Genomic DNA, 16478 nt, shown 5'->3' on the forward strand with positions numbered 1-16478 from the left:
CGATCAATCCGATCAAAATTCGTGTAAAATGTTTTCTTAAAAGTTTATAATTTAACTTGATTTGACTGAACCGATTAAATGTAATATATATACTGTATAAATCTATATACTGCATATATATGATGCATGTTCCTATACAAACCATTTCAGATAAGTGACCATATTTAAAAATATTTTAATCAATATTTTGATCAAATTTTTCAACATGAGGAAATAGAAGCCGATTCAACAAAAACAAGTGACGATTTCTAAAATTACTGATTAAAAAAAACCCGATAAGATGCAAGTTAAGGAATTCCAGGATATGACAAACATGCTCAGCTAATCGTTCCTTTTTATACAAGAGACACGAATGTGCACATTTTCACTTTTAGGTTTATCAGCTGGTTGGATCACTCATTTCCAGAAACGCAAATGTGTATCCCCTTTTGAAACACATTTCCATGGGAACTACTTGCATAGAGTAACATGGGTAAAGTAAACATTCAACATTCAAGTCGTTTTCGAATTCTTAAAAATTTGCACATAACGGGCGCAGCCTTTATTTCTATACTTATTTACATCCATTCAGTGGATAGATGTGTGAAAAGAATGGAATATATTTTTATATAGCATCAATTAATATTATATCATCATCATCATCATCAACAACAACCATTTTCAATCCACTGCTGGATGGTCTCCTCTAATTTTTTTAGAGGGTTTTTGGCCTTAATCCTCCACGCTGGCCAGTGCGGGTTGGAGGAAGCCCATCCGCGTTCGTTCACCACGAGTTAAACATGGCTACTTACAGGCTGCACCACGCGAAGGTACGGATTGGAGCTTAAGCCTGTACTCCTTGTGGTGAAATCTGTTAAATGGTGAGGTTAACTAAAAAGATGGATTTGTCACCAGAGTGTCACCATACCTGCAAAGGGGGAAGAGGGGAAAAATGGCAAGGAATGACAAAAGTACAAAAAAACAAGAATTTTTGGCAGGAAGCTTGGTGGGGTTAACAAGACTATAAAAGTCACATTTATTAATTCATTGCATAAGGGAGATTCTCACAAGGTAAAATGCTTGCAATTGAGAAAAATCAAATTATTTTGCTCACGTTAGGATATATCATTTACGGAATTAATAGTTTGATAAAAGGAGTTTGGCTCTGCAAAAGTTAAAAATGAAAAGGGGTTTGTGCACAAATAAGTAAAAAATATAATGAGGTACCTCATAAATTATTCATGAATGTCCTTGTCACTGTAGCATGGTGGAGGGGGGTGATCCTGGTTGTTGGTTCGTGCGTCGTGATGTGATGCTCTCAAATTTTATGCTCGGAGGAGTGTCCTATTCAGATGAGCGTCGATGCAGTTGTAGATAGATTGCAGGCAGTAATCCATCAATACCGATCGTCAGATTGTCATTGTATGATGCTTCCGATCATTCTATGTCCGATTCACGTTCGTATGGGTTTTTACAGTGGAATCACATTAACTATATTTTAAGTGGCATCAAGGCAAAGGCACGATCATCAGGAGGTCCCTCCAAGACAAAGCTGCACCTCTCTGAAACTACTACATGTTGACTCTCCTCACGCTAGGAACCCCGTTTTTCTCGACGTTTTCACACCTTGGCGATGACGAGCTCGCCGCTGGTGTACGTGACTGTCCTTTTGTACAGTAGCGGTCACTGTAACCGGTGCTTTCTGGTTCTTACCGTGCCTGTACAAAGGACCTGGCGTCGAATCAGCGACGATAGTGCGCCCTGAGTTGGTAGAAGGTTGGAAACCCCTACTTGCTGCGGTGACATGCCGTCTCATGGATTGTTGAACGTTTGAGAGCGATGTATACAGTTGAATGACGTTTTGTGCCGACAAAAGGTGCCGCTAGTTCTCTGTAGCGAACACACATATATTCTTGGGGGAGGTGCATGAGCCGATTTTGCGATCGGGGTCGAGTACGAAAATAAAAATAAAAATGCAAATTCATGCCTGTGATGGCATGACACTCCTAGTCGATTCCTTCAAGTCCTCATAAAGACTCGCATAAAGAAGCAATTAAAGGGTCTTCTCCTAGTTAACAAATAAAGACTATTCAACAGCCCTAATATTATATAATAATATATATATAACTATTAATATATTAATAGCTATACCAACATTACGTTTGGTATGAAAGAATAGCATTTGAAAATATTCGATTAAAATTCGATTAATCGATTAAAATGTTTTGATTGACCAGTTGAAAATTTAAATTGATTCCCAGTCCTAGTTTTCATTAGTTTTATTGTTGTATTTCCGGGAAGAGAGTACTGGTACAATATTCAAACAATGATGGTCCAGTTATAAACCTGCCAAAAGTGAGAGCAAACTGAATTCATAACAAAAACTGCGGGTTATTATATTATTCCAGGCTGGTCGGAGGAGAGAGACACTCCTTCCACCGTAATAGATGAAACTTTATTATCCTGTATATTTTTCTTCATTAGAGAATCTTAAAGAAAACACGAGCAGCGTCAAAAGAAGAAGCAGAAAAACAGTTTGGCAAGAAAAAGAAAAAGATTATGCACCGAAAAAGTTTTCCATTAATTAAAGAGACACGACACGCGAAATACATTCAAGTACGGGTTTTTTAATTAAAACTTTTCCGAGCGACATCATCATGAAAGCAGAAAAATATCCCCAAGAATAATACGTCTTGCCTTATTTTTTGTTAGCCATACCTTAAAAAAATATGTGTATACGTATGCATATATTTACCTTTCTAAAAGAACTGGCGTAGAAAAATGAACCGTGATGTTATCACCGGTGAGAGGTCTTTTAGCCCAGAAGAAAGATTCTCCTTTGTAAGCTTTCTGCAAATTGTAGTTTTTGTATATCCTCAAGCTCGTCCTGAGCATCGCAACTGGATTGCGGTGAGGGTAATACACAGACGTCTTCCCGAATTGTTTATCCTGTCAGAGATGGAGTAAAGGTTGAGTAAAAACTAGAGGAAAAAAAAAGCACCATAAGCTTTGAAGATAATATCAATGTAGGTTTTTCAACAGCTGGTTGATGCAGAGATGAATTTAGGAAAAATAGAGAAAATTCAACTTCTCTGGTGGAGAATCGAACCCATATCTTCTCACTTGCCGGGTGAGCGCACTAGGCTACAGAGGTAACAAATTTCGAGCTTGTGTGCACTGAACGGAACCGTACACGGACGGTCGGGCCTAACTCAGGCCAAAGTTCAGAACTACAGACACTAGCCTCCAGATAGCGACTTATCAAAGGTTGATGCTACTCTTCACCATCCATACGAAGGTTTTCAACAGCTGGCTGATGGGAAGATAAAATTTAGGAAGGAGAGAAAATTCATTGCCTTTGTTGCAGTCTAGTGCGCTCACCCGTCCCCGAAAGGGCAGTCGGATTTTCTCTTTCCTAAATTTATCTTGCACAGCAGCTCTGGGCATGAGCGGTCATCAATCAATCTTTTACCATCGTGGCCCACATCTCCTGAGACGAACCAGCTTATATCCCCTTGGGGGACAGAGCGGGACCACGGTTAGTCTGGTGGTGATCAATCAATCAATCATCTTCGCATCAGACAGCTATTGAGAACCTTCGTATAGATAGTAAAGAGTGACATCATCCTTTGATCATTTGATCCTTCGATCATCAATGTGTTTCTATACAGTAAGATAACAACATGACATGTTCACATTTTCATAGCTCTTTTACACAGGGCAGGGACGCCTTTAACAGACGCGGGGATAGCCCTGATATCAAATGTTTTGTTGGGAACAGAGGAGAATCACCTTCCGAAAATTCACACATTCATACAGAATGTAAAACTATGCTGAAAAAAACATTCATCTTATTTTCACGAAGTTTCGTGAACACATTTGCCACAAATTGTATGATCTGCTGAGCATGATTCTCCGTGCAATGCCTTAATCCAGGGTTTCTCAAAGTTTTCCACTCGCGGCTCTCCTGATAAAAACTGGTAGAATACAAAAGCACACAGTTTGGGAACTCCTGCCTTAACCCTTCAAGCTGCAATGACGAGATATCTTGCCTCGATAAAAGCCTCTTATTTTAGCATTCACAAGCCCAGATATTTTGTGAAGTTGGCTTTCTCAATGGGTAACTTTTCTCTATACCCCCTTAGTTAGCACCTGCGAAAAATCGGAAGCAAACCTACTTCATTTGAAAAAATATGGCATTTTGTGATTTCTGATCGCTTAAAGGATTAAAATCAGATTGTGCCTTTGCTTCGATCTGTTTGATGTCGAGTCCACACCTTCTTGCTTCGCGATTCTGAGCTGCGAAAAACCGGTTTTGTAGTAGGAAGGGGGCGAGGTTGGGATCCGAAACCACACAGCGATAAAAGTAGCCCACACTGAGATAGTCCACCTCAAAACCAGTTTTTCCGCGGGTTGAGGCTGCGTAGTGCTGCGCGGATGGAGAGAGAGGGATCCCACTTTAAAATCCTTTTCTTGAAACAGAAAACTTTCCCTTTTATCAAAATCTTTGACGATTTCCTTTGCTGTTTGTCTAATCACGGGTTCCATTGCTTAATGCACTTTTGGTTCTTACAGCATGAAACCATTGGAATACCTCTTGGTCAACACAATCGAAATTAGGTTTTCTCTACCATTTTTTTGATCAAGTTTCCAATCTTTCGCCAAAATCTTCAATTTCATCAGAATTTTTCTTTATGCTTGACACCTCTTCCTCAGATCATGACCAGCTGCCCTGTCTCAACCAATGAAAAGATTTTAGCAGGTGGGCAAAGAAGACGTGGGTCCTGATGAAAGCTGTGCATGTATGTGTTGTGTACCTTACATGAAGTATGTTTCTGTGTAACGCTTGTTATGTGAAGTGCCGCCATCTACCGTCAATTTTTGTAAGTATGAGAAAAGTATGAGAAAAGAGTTACAAATTCGTGTAATGACTGAATTATTGTACCGTTGGTACACCGGTTGCTCTCTGTGGCTAGCTTTTGAACGGGGAGATCGGCACGCATTTGCACACCGAAGTTGGGGACTACAGGATCTACTTCAGCTGACCACCACCGTGGTCGGAACCTTTGTCCTCGCGATGTGAGTTCGTTACTTGACAATTGTTGACACCTGAGCTTTAGAAATTCCATAATTTTTGGCAATATCCTTGTTTTTTTATATTATATTCAAATCTGTTGATTTGTCGCACAAACCGAAAACCTTTCTTTTCGCGTGCATTTTTATATGCAGACACATTACATAACGCCATGGAGATTATGCAAATACTTTTAAGATTTATACTTTCATTGAAAATAAAAGAATTAGCGTCATCTATGGGTGACACAGAAAATAGAAAATTGCTGGACATAACTTGGAAATTTTCGAATTTTTATTTTTCAATTAATGACATATTTTTATAATTTTTTTAATGTTTTATACAATGAAATTATTGAGTTTATAGTTGTTAATTTATATTTACAGTTATTATACTCATCAAAAAATAATTTTACATCATGTTAACATTTTGGGGCCGCATTTTTAGATAACTTTAAAGTCTGGAATTGAGTTTGTCAGATTTGTTCTAGGTTTTGAGATTACGCGTTTGAAGAAATGAATACAGGAAATGATCTTAAGAGACAGTTTGAGGTGTAATTGGCGAATCCTCTAGTTTTTGAGATAATGCATACTCTCAATTTTTGATTTGTACATTGCTTATGTGTTACAATTGAAATTTAATTTTCACTTTATCTCAAAAACTAGAGCCAATCTGACAAAAATAATGCCAGATTCGGAGTCAGCAGCCCAATATACCCTGAAACCATTAAAATTTCCTTAAGAGCATGCATTTTTTTTTGTTGAGCAGCGTTATCAATGTACCAAAATACTAGCTCTAATGAAAGTTCAGAATGGAGGAAAGAAATATCTTTAGAATTGCTGAAAGCATTAAATAATTTTGGGGCACCCCTTCCCCCATTTTTTTTATGCTTTTTGCCATGGCTTTGTAATTTCGGATGGAAAAAGGGTAACTTTGGGGATGCCTTATTATGCATATTTTTCACCGCTATTACCGTGAGTGTGGGGCCTCCCCTAAATTAGCGAAGCCCGGTGCGACCGCAATTGTCGCACACCTAATAGAGAGATTGGATTTGATTAACGCTTGAATAGCGAAACATCAATGTTTAAGAACCGTAATTTTGGTACTAATTTCTAGTTGGTAAATCACAAAATTAGTAATAACTATTTAACGTCGTTCTAATTTTTAATTAGCAAATGACACGAAACCAGCGCCCTCCATCCCATCAACCTATCAGAATTTCATTTTGGAAAAAAACAAGAACGGTACTCTATGGGGGCCAAGTTTGATCATATGACGTCACTAATAAAAGATAGTTACAAATCGGACGTCAAAAGTGACAACAAAATATTGAACTGTAGCAAACAAAACTAATCACTAGGGCTCGGATTTCTGTCTTTGCATATTTTTAAAATTTTTTTTGCATTTTTTGCTATTTCTACAATTGATAGAGCATATTTTCAGAATTTTAAGCCATATTCTTCGTATTTCATAATTTTCGATAAAAAGTAAGTTTTTCACTGCTACTTTGCAATTTCGCTGTAGACTTTTTTTTCCACTTTCCGCTTTTGACGAAAGCTCTTTCTTCTTCCCCGCTATTCACAAAAGCCTCCAAAACGTATCTATCTATAACCATTTATTAGAGGATCAAATTCCCGTCAAACACCAAAAATATGCGCGCCAACTGATAATTTTAGCACACTTTTTGAAAACCATGCGCAAGCACGCAGTGAATGTTTAGAGTGTATCATTTAGGGCTAGGATTTTTATGCACTAAAAATAAATGACGTTGCTGATTGGTAAAAAATCATAAAGTTCAGGTTTTTCAATCAATCAGCGACGACAATGAATTTTTAGAGCATAAAAATATTAGCCCCTTTCAACGACACTGTGATGTGTGGCCGTAAATAGATTAATCATCTGAATCGGTGATGGCTACTCGTGGATAAAATTGGCTAAAATTGGTCCATGGAGGAAATTTTTTAGTGCGTGCAGGAAAGTTTTATCAAATAAAAAGAATTAACTTATTTTTTTTATTGTGTATAAAATGTTTTTCTGAAGCTAAATACTAGACTGGATGATTTTATCTATAGATGACATCACATTAACGCTGAATTTGGGGAGAAAAGGAGGATTGGTTCAGATCTTTTATAACAAATAGGAAACAGACCGTTAAAGTAGGCAATGCGATAAGTCAGGTAAGGGCAATAGATACAGGCGTACCTCAGGGATCGGTCCTGGGCCCAATACTTTTTTCAATTTACATTAATGAAATTCATAATATCAATATTTCCGGTCAACTTGTTTCATTCGCAGATGATACAGTTCTGGTTTCCTCCGATGAAACAACTGAAGAACTGTTAAAAAATTTGGAAAAAGACATCCATGCAATAAATAAAAGAATTCGAAACCTTTGACTTAGGCTAAATGCTAGCAAAACTAAATGGGTTCTTTTTAATTTAACTAACTTAAGCACACAGACAGATTTAATGAAATTTGATGAATGTAACGATTTTCTTTCAAATACTATATGTAACTGTTCATACATTGAAAGAGTACAGCATTATAAATATCTTGGAATCATTATTTCATCTAACCTAAAATGGAAAGATCATACTGATCAAGTTGTTAATAAATTACGAGCAATTACAGCAATGACGTATAAATTAAAGGCTATCATCTCACACCAAAGTTTGATAGAAGTGTTTTTTGCATGGGTGTTCCCACATATTTTATATGGACTACAAGTTTGGGGGGGGGGGGACATATAAAAATTCAATCCATACTATAGATAATCTTTATGACTGTTTGCGACGTGACATTATACAAGCTAATAGTTCTTCACAAAATAAAGTATCATTAATCCAATTTAATATACGGCAACTTTATCTGTATAAAGTTTTAGTATTCATCTATAAGAATCCTAATCGGTATCCCAGAGTGAATATACAAAGAAGCACTATAAGATCACAATATTTATATCAAATACCATTATCTAAAAAAACAATTTTCAAAAAATCAACATGTTTTCTTGCTCCAAGAATATGTAGAGAATTTGATGACATTATTAGACAACAGCAATCATTTTGTATGTTTAAAAAGGCTATAAAAAATCGTATACTGGAAATAGCAGATATGGAGCGGTTCGTTTCGTTCGATAGTTAATGAAATTGCAAATGATATAAGGAGTAAAATTTGTTTATATCTTTGTTGTGTAAGAAAATATATCTGTATTTCGACATATCAGACTATAGTTTAACATTTTAAGGTAATATATTTGGTGTGACTTGCCTGCAGCAATTGTAGTAAAATATATCTATGTATGTTGCCAGAAATTCTTTATCTAATGTATCAATACGACCCATGGAAGGTTATTTATATCCCTTTGGGTCGAAAAGTGTTTGTTTAATTTTTTTTCGTCTGTTTTGTCCATTGTGCTGTTTGTTCAATAGAAAAAAAAAGAAAAAAAAACTTACTCAAAAAAGGGATATCTTGGCTCTATGAGATTACCTCACTGCATCTGATCAAATTCGAGATCGTGTAGAGCCTCAATATTTTCCAGTTCTTCTAAAGTTACCCTTATATATAGTTACTGTAAATAATTTTTATACCGATTGTGAATATAATTCGTGTATTATTGTGAGATCGAATGTTCTCTTTCTCCCTCTCTCAAGATGCCTAAACTGAAGCAAAACATTTCACAGAAGATGAAGAAATTCGTTTCTGAATATGGTCAGAAAGTGTTCTGTACAGGTGAAAAAAATATTGTTTTGCAAACTGTGAGATGTTAAAGTTGCTGCAGAAAGGAAATTCACTGTGCTGCCGCACATCAACACCGAAAAACATAAACGAAGTCGTCAATGAGCAAAGAAAAAAAAAATGTTTCTTTTTTTCCTATTTTCACATCAAAAACTTTTTGCGAGTGTGTTTGATATATTAACTGTAAAGAAAAGAAGAAAGTTATGTTATTGATTTCTCTCTCTCTCTCCTCTGATACCCCTAGTGGTTAGTATAACGAAAATTTTTTATTCATACAATAAGTAATGGTTCAAAATAGTAGTTTCGACTAAATCAAAACTTCTCATTATCATATTATTCCACAAAAACTAATGTTATCTGAGATGAGAATGCAAAAAGATTCAGGACATATATATTCACTTTGTATGTCATAGGGTATATTTACAGTATTTTAAGGACATAAATGCATTTTTTACAGATAATTTTTTAGAAATTTTTAAAGCATAAAAATCTTGGCCCTACTAATCACACTGACATTCACGTTTCTATTCTGACCACGTTTTCCGTTCGCTGCAGAATGATTTTGCTTCTATTTGACTTTGAAAAGGAATGGAATTAACTGCACTTTAGTTTGGGTGATCTACTGCATAAAACCGATATACAGGGTGTCCTGTAAGTGCTAATGCAGTCTTTATCTCATCAACCGTTTGTCGTAGAGGTATGATTTCAACGTAAAAAATGCTCCAAATGAGTTGAAAAATCACCCTGTACCAGTTTTGAGTGAAAACACAGTACGTCACGAAATTAAAAAATCTACATTTTTATACGGCCTCCCTTATCTACTTACTTCTGATTTGGAAGCTGTTGCCTTGTCTTTTCTGAGTCAAACAAAAGCTATCCCACGTTTATAACTGCAATATTCACTGAGATATTCGAAAACAAAAATCGAAGAAAAGTTGGGAAAGGACAGCATAATTGAGGGAAAGGAACGTTGTGTCCGTTAGTTTTTGCTCTTCCTTCCCAATTTTTCTCCGATTTTTGAATTCAAATATCTTGGCGAATATTCCAGTTGGAAACATGGAATTTTTTCCGTTGGCCTCAGTAGGTACAGGAAAACTTACTAATTGGAAGTTAAAGGACGGGGGACCGTTCAAAAATTTAGATTTTTTTTGTGACACACTGTATTCCGACTCTTAAAACTGATACAGGGTGATTTTTGAACACCTTTTAAGCATTTTTTAAATTGGATTAATACCTCTACGACAGGCAGGTGATGAGACAAAGACCGTATTAGCACACAGAGGACACCCTGTATATATAGTTTGCACTTCAAAGCGGATACTTTCCACCAAGTATTCCTTTTATAGTGCAATAGTAAATCCAACGGAAATTTGTAACGATTAAATTATCGTTATTACTAATCCGTGATTAATTATCACATAACAAAGCGAAGTTGCTAATTAATCATCAATTATCCAATGATAATTATCGTTAATTAATTAACGCCTATCAGTGTAATCGTTATACATCAGTAACGTTAATTATAATTAACAACCTTACTGAATCCAACGGAATTTTTGCGACAATTAATTATGTCTATTATAGTACTACTCGTAAATCAGTTATGAAATAACACAAAAAGCTAAATCATTAATCGATCATTTGTTAATTAATTAACGATGGTTAACAATAAAACTAAATCCAACCGAATTTTGCAGCGATTAATTATTGTTCTTCTGTATGATAACATAATAAAAGCGAAAAGGCTAATTAGTAATTAGTTGACTAACGATGCCACGCGGGGGTGGTTGGATATTTTGTATCAGAAGAATAATATCAGAATCTGTGTAAATGAGAAAAAGATAATCCAGGACGGAGGGGCTGAGGCTATTTGATCCCCCCCCCTTCCAATAAATTTTGTGAGGGACTCAATAATTAATGAATATAGGATGAAACGCCCCCTTTCTATCTCCTTCATACTCGCTATAGTCCCGTATATATATGGGACGACTACTACTGCTAATATACGGGACAACTTGGAACTTTTGTCTCCCTCCCCCAAAATTTTCTTCATGTCGGCGCAAAGTAACTCATGCGATTTATGAAAATTTAGTCTTACTTTGAGTTTTTGAACTTTTCCCTTGAGTGAAGAATGAGTACCGACATGTTGGAAGAGTGATGGTCTATAGTGTAGCCAAACGGCATCCTTCTGCTTCTTGCAATCCTTCTATTGATAAATTGGAAAAGAACAGATTCGTGAGAACGTTATTCATGAAATATCAAATACATAAGTTATATTAAGGAATGAATTATGACATACTCACTCTGTCTCTGTCAAAGCGACAGACTTTGGTCTGAATCATGTGGTCTAGTAGCCAGTCAACGGGCTTGTCTTTGTGAAATATTGCAAGGAAAGCGACTAACTTCGACAACTGGATGGACTTGAACATTTTTCCTGGAAAATAAAAGGAAACGGTGAAAGCTTTCAATGTAATTGATATTGAGTTAGGAAAAAGTGCATACGTATAGTGATGAAATAAGTGGACAAGCTAAAATTAATCACCAAGCTATACCGAAAATCTGCAGTTTTTGGATTTTGACAAAAAAATCTGGTTATACATACATGATATGAACAAAATATTGTTTATATTTGGATATCATTCCGATTTCTTGAATTTTTTCTTAATTTTTGGGAAAATTGGGAAGTTTATTAAAAGCTATAGAGGGAAAAAAAGAAGATAGGGACGGTGAGGGATATGGTGAAATAAGGTAAAGAAAATTGCAAAAAGAGACAAAAAAAAAAAAAAAGGACAATTGAAAAAAATAGTTCACATCAGAAAGAATGAGATAGAAAATGAAGAAAGATAAATAAACTAAATTAAAAAAAATAGACTTGGAATAATGATGAAGAAGGAGTAAAACTATAATAACAGGAGAAATGAAGTTAGTGCAGAATAAGAGCCATAAACAAAGGAAAGAGAAAAGTAAAAATAAAACAGAAAAATATTTACATTGAGCTAGAGGAAGGGAAAGAACATACATTAGAGAAAGATACAGGTTTATAAAGATAGATAAGGAGGGAAAGATTGATAGCAAGACAAAGGAAAAATAAGAATGAGTTGAAGCCATCAAGAAATAGGGAAGGAGGATAAAGAGAGATCTGAGAAGTAAAGGAAAAGAAGGGAGGCTGACAAAAACAGAAAGATGAGAAAGAAAGCAGAAGAAATGAGCGAATGTGGTTAGGGAGAGGAAAAAAAAGAAAAACAATTGAAAAAAAAAAAGAAATGAAAAAAAAAAAAGAATTACAAAGAGAAAAAGCTAGATAAACTGAGAAAGTGAAAAGAAATGAAAGAGAGTGCTAGATATCAAATGTAAGAAATGAAATGAGCTATAGACTATCAAGTTTAAAAAGGAACAAGAACATATACATGCAGGGGAAAATGAAAAGAGAAGATAAATAAAAGAAAACAAAGAATAAAAATGAAACAAATGCGAATAGATGAAAAATGGAGCGAAGAAAGTAAGTGAAGAAGCAGGAAAAAAAGGAAATTGGCGGGGCGTGAGTAAAATAAAATTAGAGATAAATGAGAAAAGAGTGGAATATGGTTGTGAAAAAAGGAGAAAATTAAATGAAGAGTTAGAAAGTGAAAGAAGGAGGATGGGGGAAAAAATAGAGAGAGAAAAATATGATGACATTATAGATAAAGGGTACACGATAAAAAAAGCAAAAGCTTGTAAATAGAGAAAGATATAGAAGATAAAAGAGGGAAACAAAAAGTACGGAACAGAAAAACAAAGGACGGAGAGATGAAGAAAACTGCATTTAAAGATTTGTAAAAAACCTTGAAGTCAGACTTTCAAAATTTTAAATTAATTTTGTTTGATGGAGTTCTAAAGCCAAACACTAGATATTTTTTATTTTATTTAATCACTCAATCACTTTTACATTTACCATTTCAGCTGTCTTTTGTATAGTTTTCAGATTTACTGTTATTGGATAATTTAAAATTAATCGAATATTTTTTTGGAACACAGAACCATAAAAAAAAAAACAACAACAACAAAACTTTCAAGTCCATTAAAGTGTCATCCCAATGGGAAAATTATGTCGTATTCAGAATGAAAAAAGTATTAGAAAGCCATGTGGTTTGTATCAAAATCATATAATGCGAATGAAAAATCTCTTCTTTTTGAGATTAAAAATACAGTTAATGATGCGCTTCTCAAGTGCTTTCAATAACTTCGGCCTCGTTTGAATCGGAGGAAAAGGCTGACAGAATGAAAATTGCAATTGAAAACAGAAATTAAAAATTTATGATAATTAAGAACTCTGAAGAAAATTTTTGATGAATGAAAATTAAGAACTGTAAAAAAGTCTTAATAATTGGAAATCAATAACTGAAGGATATATTTAACTAATAGAAATTAAGAACTCAAGATAATTTTACATTACTGAAACTTAAGAACTGAAGAAAACTTTAAATTTATATTAAATTTATATAGAGATGGAAGACAAGAAATAGAAGCAGAAAATAAGGAACAAAGGACAGAAAGATAAATAAAACTTTTGGAATTAGTTATTTCTTAGAACTGCATTCAAAAATTAACAAAAAAGCCTTGAACACCGACATTCAAAATTATAAATTAATGCCTTTTTTGTTAGTAAGTTGGAGCCAAACACTTTCTTTATATTCAATCACTTCCCAAAGTTTAAATCGGATAATGCAATCAATGATCTAACATTTACCACTTCAACTGTCTCTTGTATTGTTTTCAAATTTACTGTTATTGGATAGTTTAAAATGAATAGAATAAATTTTTTTTCTGAAAACATTGAAACACAAAAAAAAAACTTTCAAGAAGTCCATTAAAGCGTTATCCCAATGGGGAAATTATACCGTATCGAGAATGAGAAAAAATGGGAAAGCCATGGTTTGTATCAAAATCGATCCTCACACAATACGAATGGAAAATATCTCTCTTCTTTTTTGAGATTAAAAATAGAGTTAATGTGCTTCTAGTGCTTTCAATAACCTCCGTCTCGGTTGAATAGGGTAAAAGGCTGTCATAGGCAAAGGAAAAATTGCCACCGAGAAAACAGAAAAATGGAGAATCACAAATGAACTGCCGGGTCATTCCAGTACCGAGTGGATAGCAGCAACTTAACCAAGTGTTTTCAGAGAATGACTGATTAGTAGCGTACTTTACTGCACGGGGAGGAAAGAAAAAAAACTAAACAAAACGAGTTCAGCAAATGAACAGTAATTCACTTTACCGATGAAGCCAAGCTGGCAAAAGTCCAGGACTATCCAGTCTTTGTTTTCACGAATCTGCTTGTAAGCGAATGTTTTCATTGTCCTTGCATAGTGTGGCTTCGACAAGATGTCGTCTTCCAACTGAAATGAAAGATATTAACCATCACCGATCTCATCGAACTTGACGAAATTATTTAGGAAAGTTATTATAGCAAAAGGAAATTGTGAAAGTCCGATATGACGTGGGGGAAAAATGTTGTTACAACGGACTTATTTACAAAAGCAAATAGCATTTTTGGCTCTGTCAGGTTACAGATTGTTCAAATTTGCTTTTATCTGCATTAAAACATATCAGTGATCTTCAGCCGCTGGTCCTCGGACCGGTGCTAGTCAGTGAAACATTTCGAGCAATATATATAGCCGCTGCATATGTATATAATCTTGGTTTTCTTTTAAATATTATATATCCCGTCTCTATAAATTATTGGTTTTTATTTCTGTCGTTGCTGTCAGAAGTTTGCAAATTACATTAACTGATTTTGTATTGGTCTGCAAATTATTTCTCCAATTTATTTTTATTGCCGAATCGATATTTATTTTTCCCTGCCCATAAATTCTCCGGTTCATTTATTTTTTGCCCTTGAATTTTTCCTCAAATTCTTACCGGTCCGCAGATTATTTCTCCCATTTATATATTGTCGGCCTGCAAATAATTTTTCTTACTCATTTCATTTTTTACGGTCCGGAAATTATTTTTGCCTATTTGCCAATTTATTTATCTGTCTGCAACTTATTTCTTCTGTTTATTATTTCTCCTAATTGTTTACTTTTGGACGGCCTCAAAATTATTTCTCACATTTATTCATTTTTTGCTCGTCCGCAAACTATTTCACACGTGAATTCATTTTTTGCACGTCCGTAAAATGTTTCTCACATTTATTTATTCACGCGGGGGGAAGGGGTTTACAAGTTATTTCTTCTACTAATTACTAATTTATTAATTTGCAGGTCCACTAATTATATTTCACCCATTTATTTTTTCCTTGATCCACAAATTCTTCAATTCATTTATTTATTGTCGGTACCAAAAAATAATTCCCTTTTGTTCATTGCCGGTCCCCAAATTACTTTCCTCACTCATCTATTTTTTGCCCGTACCCAAATCATTTCTATCATTTGACTTACCCTATATAGAAAAGATCCCAGTTTTCCGTATTTTTCTCAATGAAATATATCATTTGAATAATTTTTTTCGTGAATTATATTATGTTTATTGGGATTTGTGTAGCAGCCCTTTATTCCCCTCCCCCCCCCCCCCACTTCAGTGATTTTAGAAGTAATTACAAAACATGCATTTATAACGCAATAAATAGCATTTTTTGGACGAATTTAGTGATATCCCATATTTACGATCGCGATTGTCTCGCGTGCTACTCGATGAAATACTTCATACTTTCCTTGTATCATACCCCATATTTAAAATTAATAACAATAACAAATACCTGGACATAAAACGTGCCTTTAGCTTGAGCATACATCATTAAATAAGCATAATCGAGGTTCTGTTTCGTCCGCCATCTATTCAAGAGAAATGTAAGGGTGAGGTAATAAATAATTTAAACAAAATATTTTTCTGTTGAAATCTCACAATTTGAACGCAAATTTAATCAAACTGATAGAGATTCGAATTTTCTAGAATATAACGCTGTTTAAATATTCTCGAAACATGAAAAAAAATTTAATTAAATGTATTAACGTCATTAAAAACTACTCAGGTATGTGATTATTAATTTAATAATTATCTTCATTGATATTTAATAATATTTTCAGTCTTTAGAATATTTTATTTCTTAATTAATCCGCTTAAATTTTCATTTATTTGAGTATTCTAATTTAAACTTGAAATCAAATGCATAGTTCTGAAATATGATAAATGGAAATTGAAACTCAAGCTGTTTCAGCATCACCTCTGACCTGACTCTCTCAATGGGATCCCCGATGGTGTTTCTCAGAGTACCGAAATCAGGGTAATAGCTTTCTGGTGGTGATATTACTTCTAGTAGACCCGAATCTAAATGGACTTGGAATCTGCAAAAACACGACACAACTAAGACACAAATGTATGATAAAATATTCAGAGATGAATTTGGGCACCTCAATAAATTTTAATAACTGTGTGGATGCACCTTTTAAATTTTCAAAAAGTTACAGAGAATAATAATTATGTAGGGTGCCCTGTGTGTTGCAAATGCGGCCTTTAGGCCATCAACTGTTCGTCGTAAAGGTATAGTTTCAATTTAAAAAAAATGCTCAAAAGGCATTCAAAAACTACCCTGTACCAGTTTTATACAATGTGCACTGCCTTTTATTATATATTACAGTATGTATAAAATACATGCACTGGAACTTCGGTTAACGAGTGATTCGGTTAGCGAGCAATTCACATAACGAGC

At 34.6% G+C, this 16478-nt stretch overlaps 1 protein-coding gene across 2 annotated transcripts in view; it reads right to left on the reverse strand.

Moving 5' to 3' along the window:
* LOC149064791 (alpha-1,3-mannosyl-glycoprotein 4-beta-N-acetylglucosaminyltransferase B-like) overlaps window positions 1-16478 on the reverse strand; it is a 77238-nt gene that overhangs the window by 8326 nt on the left and 52434 nt on the right. For both annotated transcript variants that reach the window (XM_089254756.1, XM_089254755.1), the window contains exons 5-10: window positions 16000-16113; window positions 15528-15603; window positions 14046-14166; window positions 11095-11225; window positions 10890-10997; window positions 2735-2928 (exon numbers count right to left, since the gene is read on the reverse strand). In XM_089254756.1, coding sequence (XP_089110882.1) covers window positions 2735-2928; window positions 10890-10997; window positions 11095-11225; window positions 14046-14166; window positions 15528-15603; window positions 16000-16113 — 744 coding nt within the window. The remainder of the gene's footprint in view (window positions 1-2734; window positions 2929-10889; window positions 10998-11094; window positions 11226-14045; window positions 14167-15527; window positions 15604-15999; window positions 16114-16478) is intronic.

This window comes from Pholcus phalangioides, unplaced genomic scaffold, assembly GCF_987345545.1.
Source record: "Pholcus phalangioides strain wild (caught in Gottingen) unplaced genomic scaffold, Ppha-v1.0 ptg000042l_1, whole genome shotgun sequence".
Classification (NCBI taxonomy): domain Eukaryota; kingdom Metazoa; phylum Arthropoda; class Arachnida; order Araneae; family Pholcidae; genus Pholcus; species Pholcus phalangioides.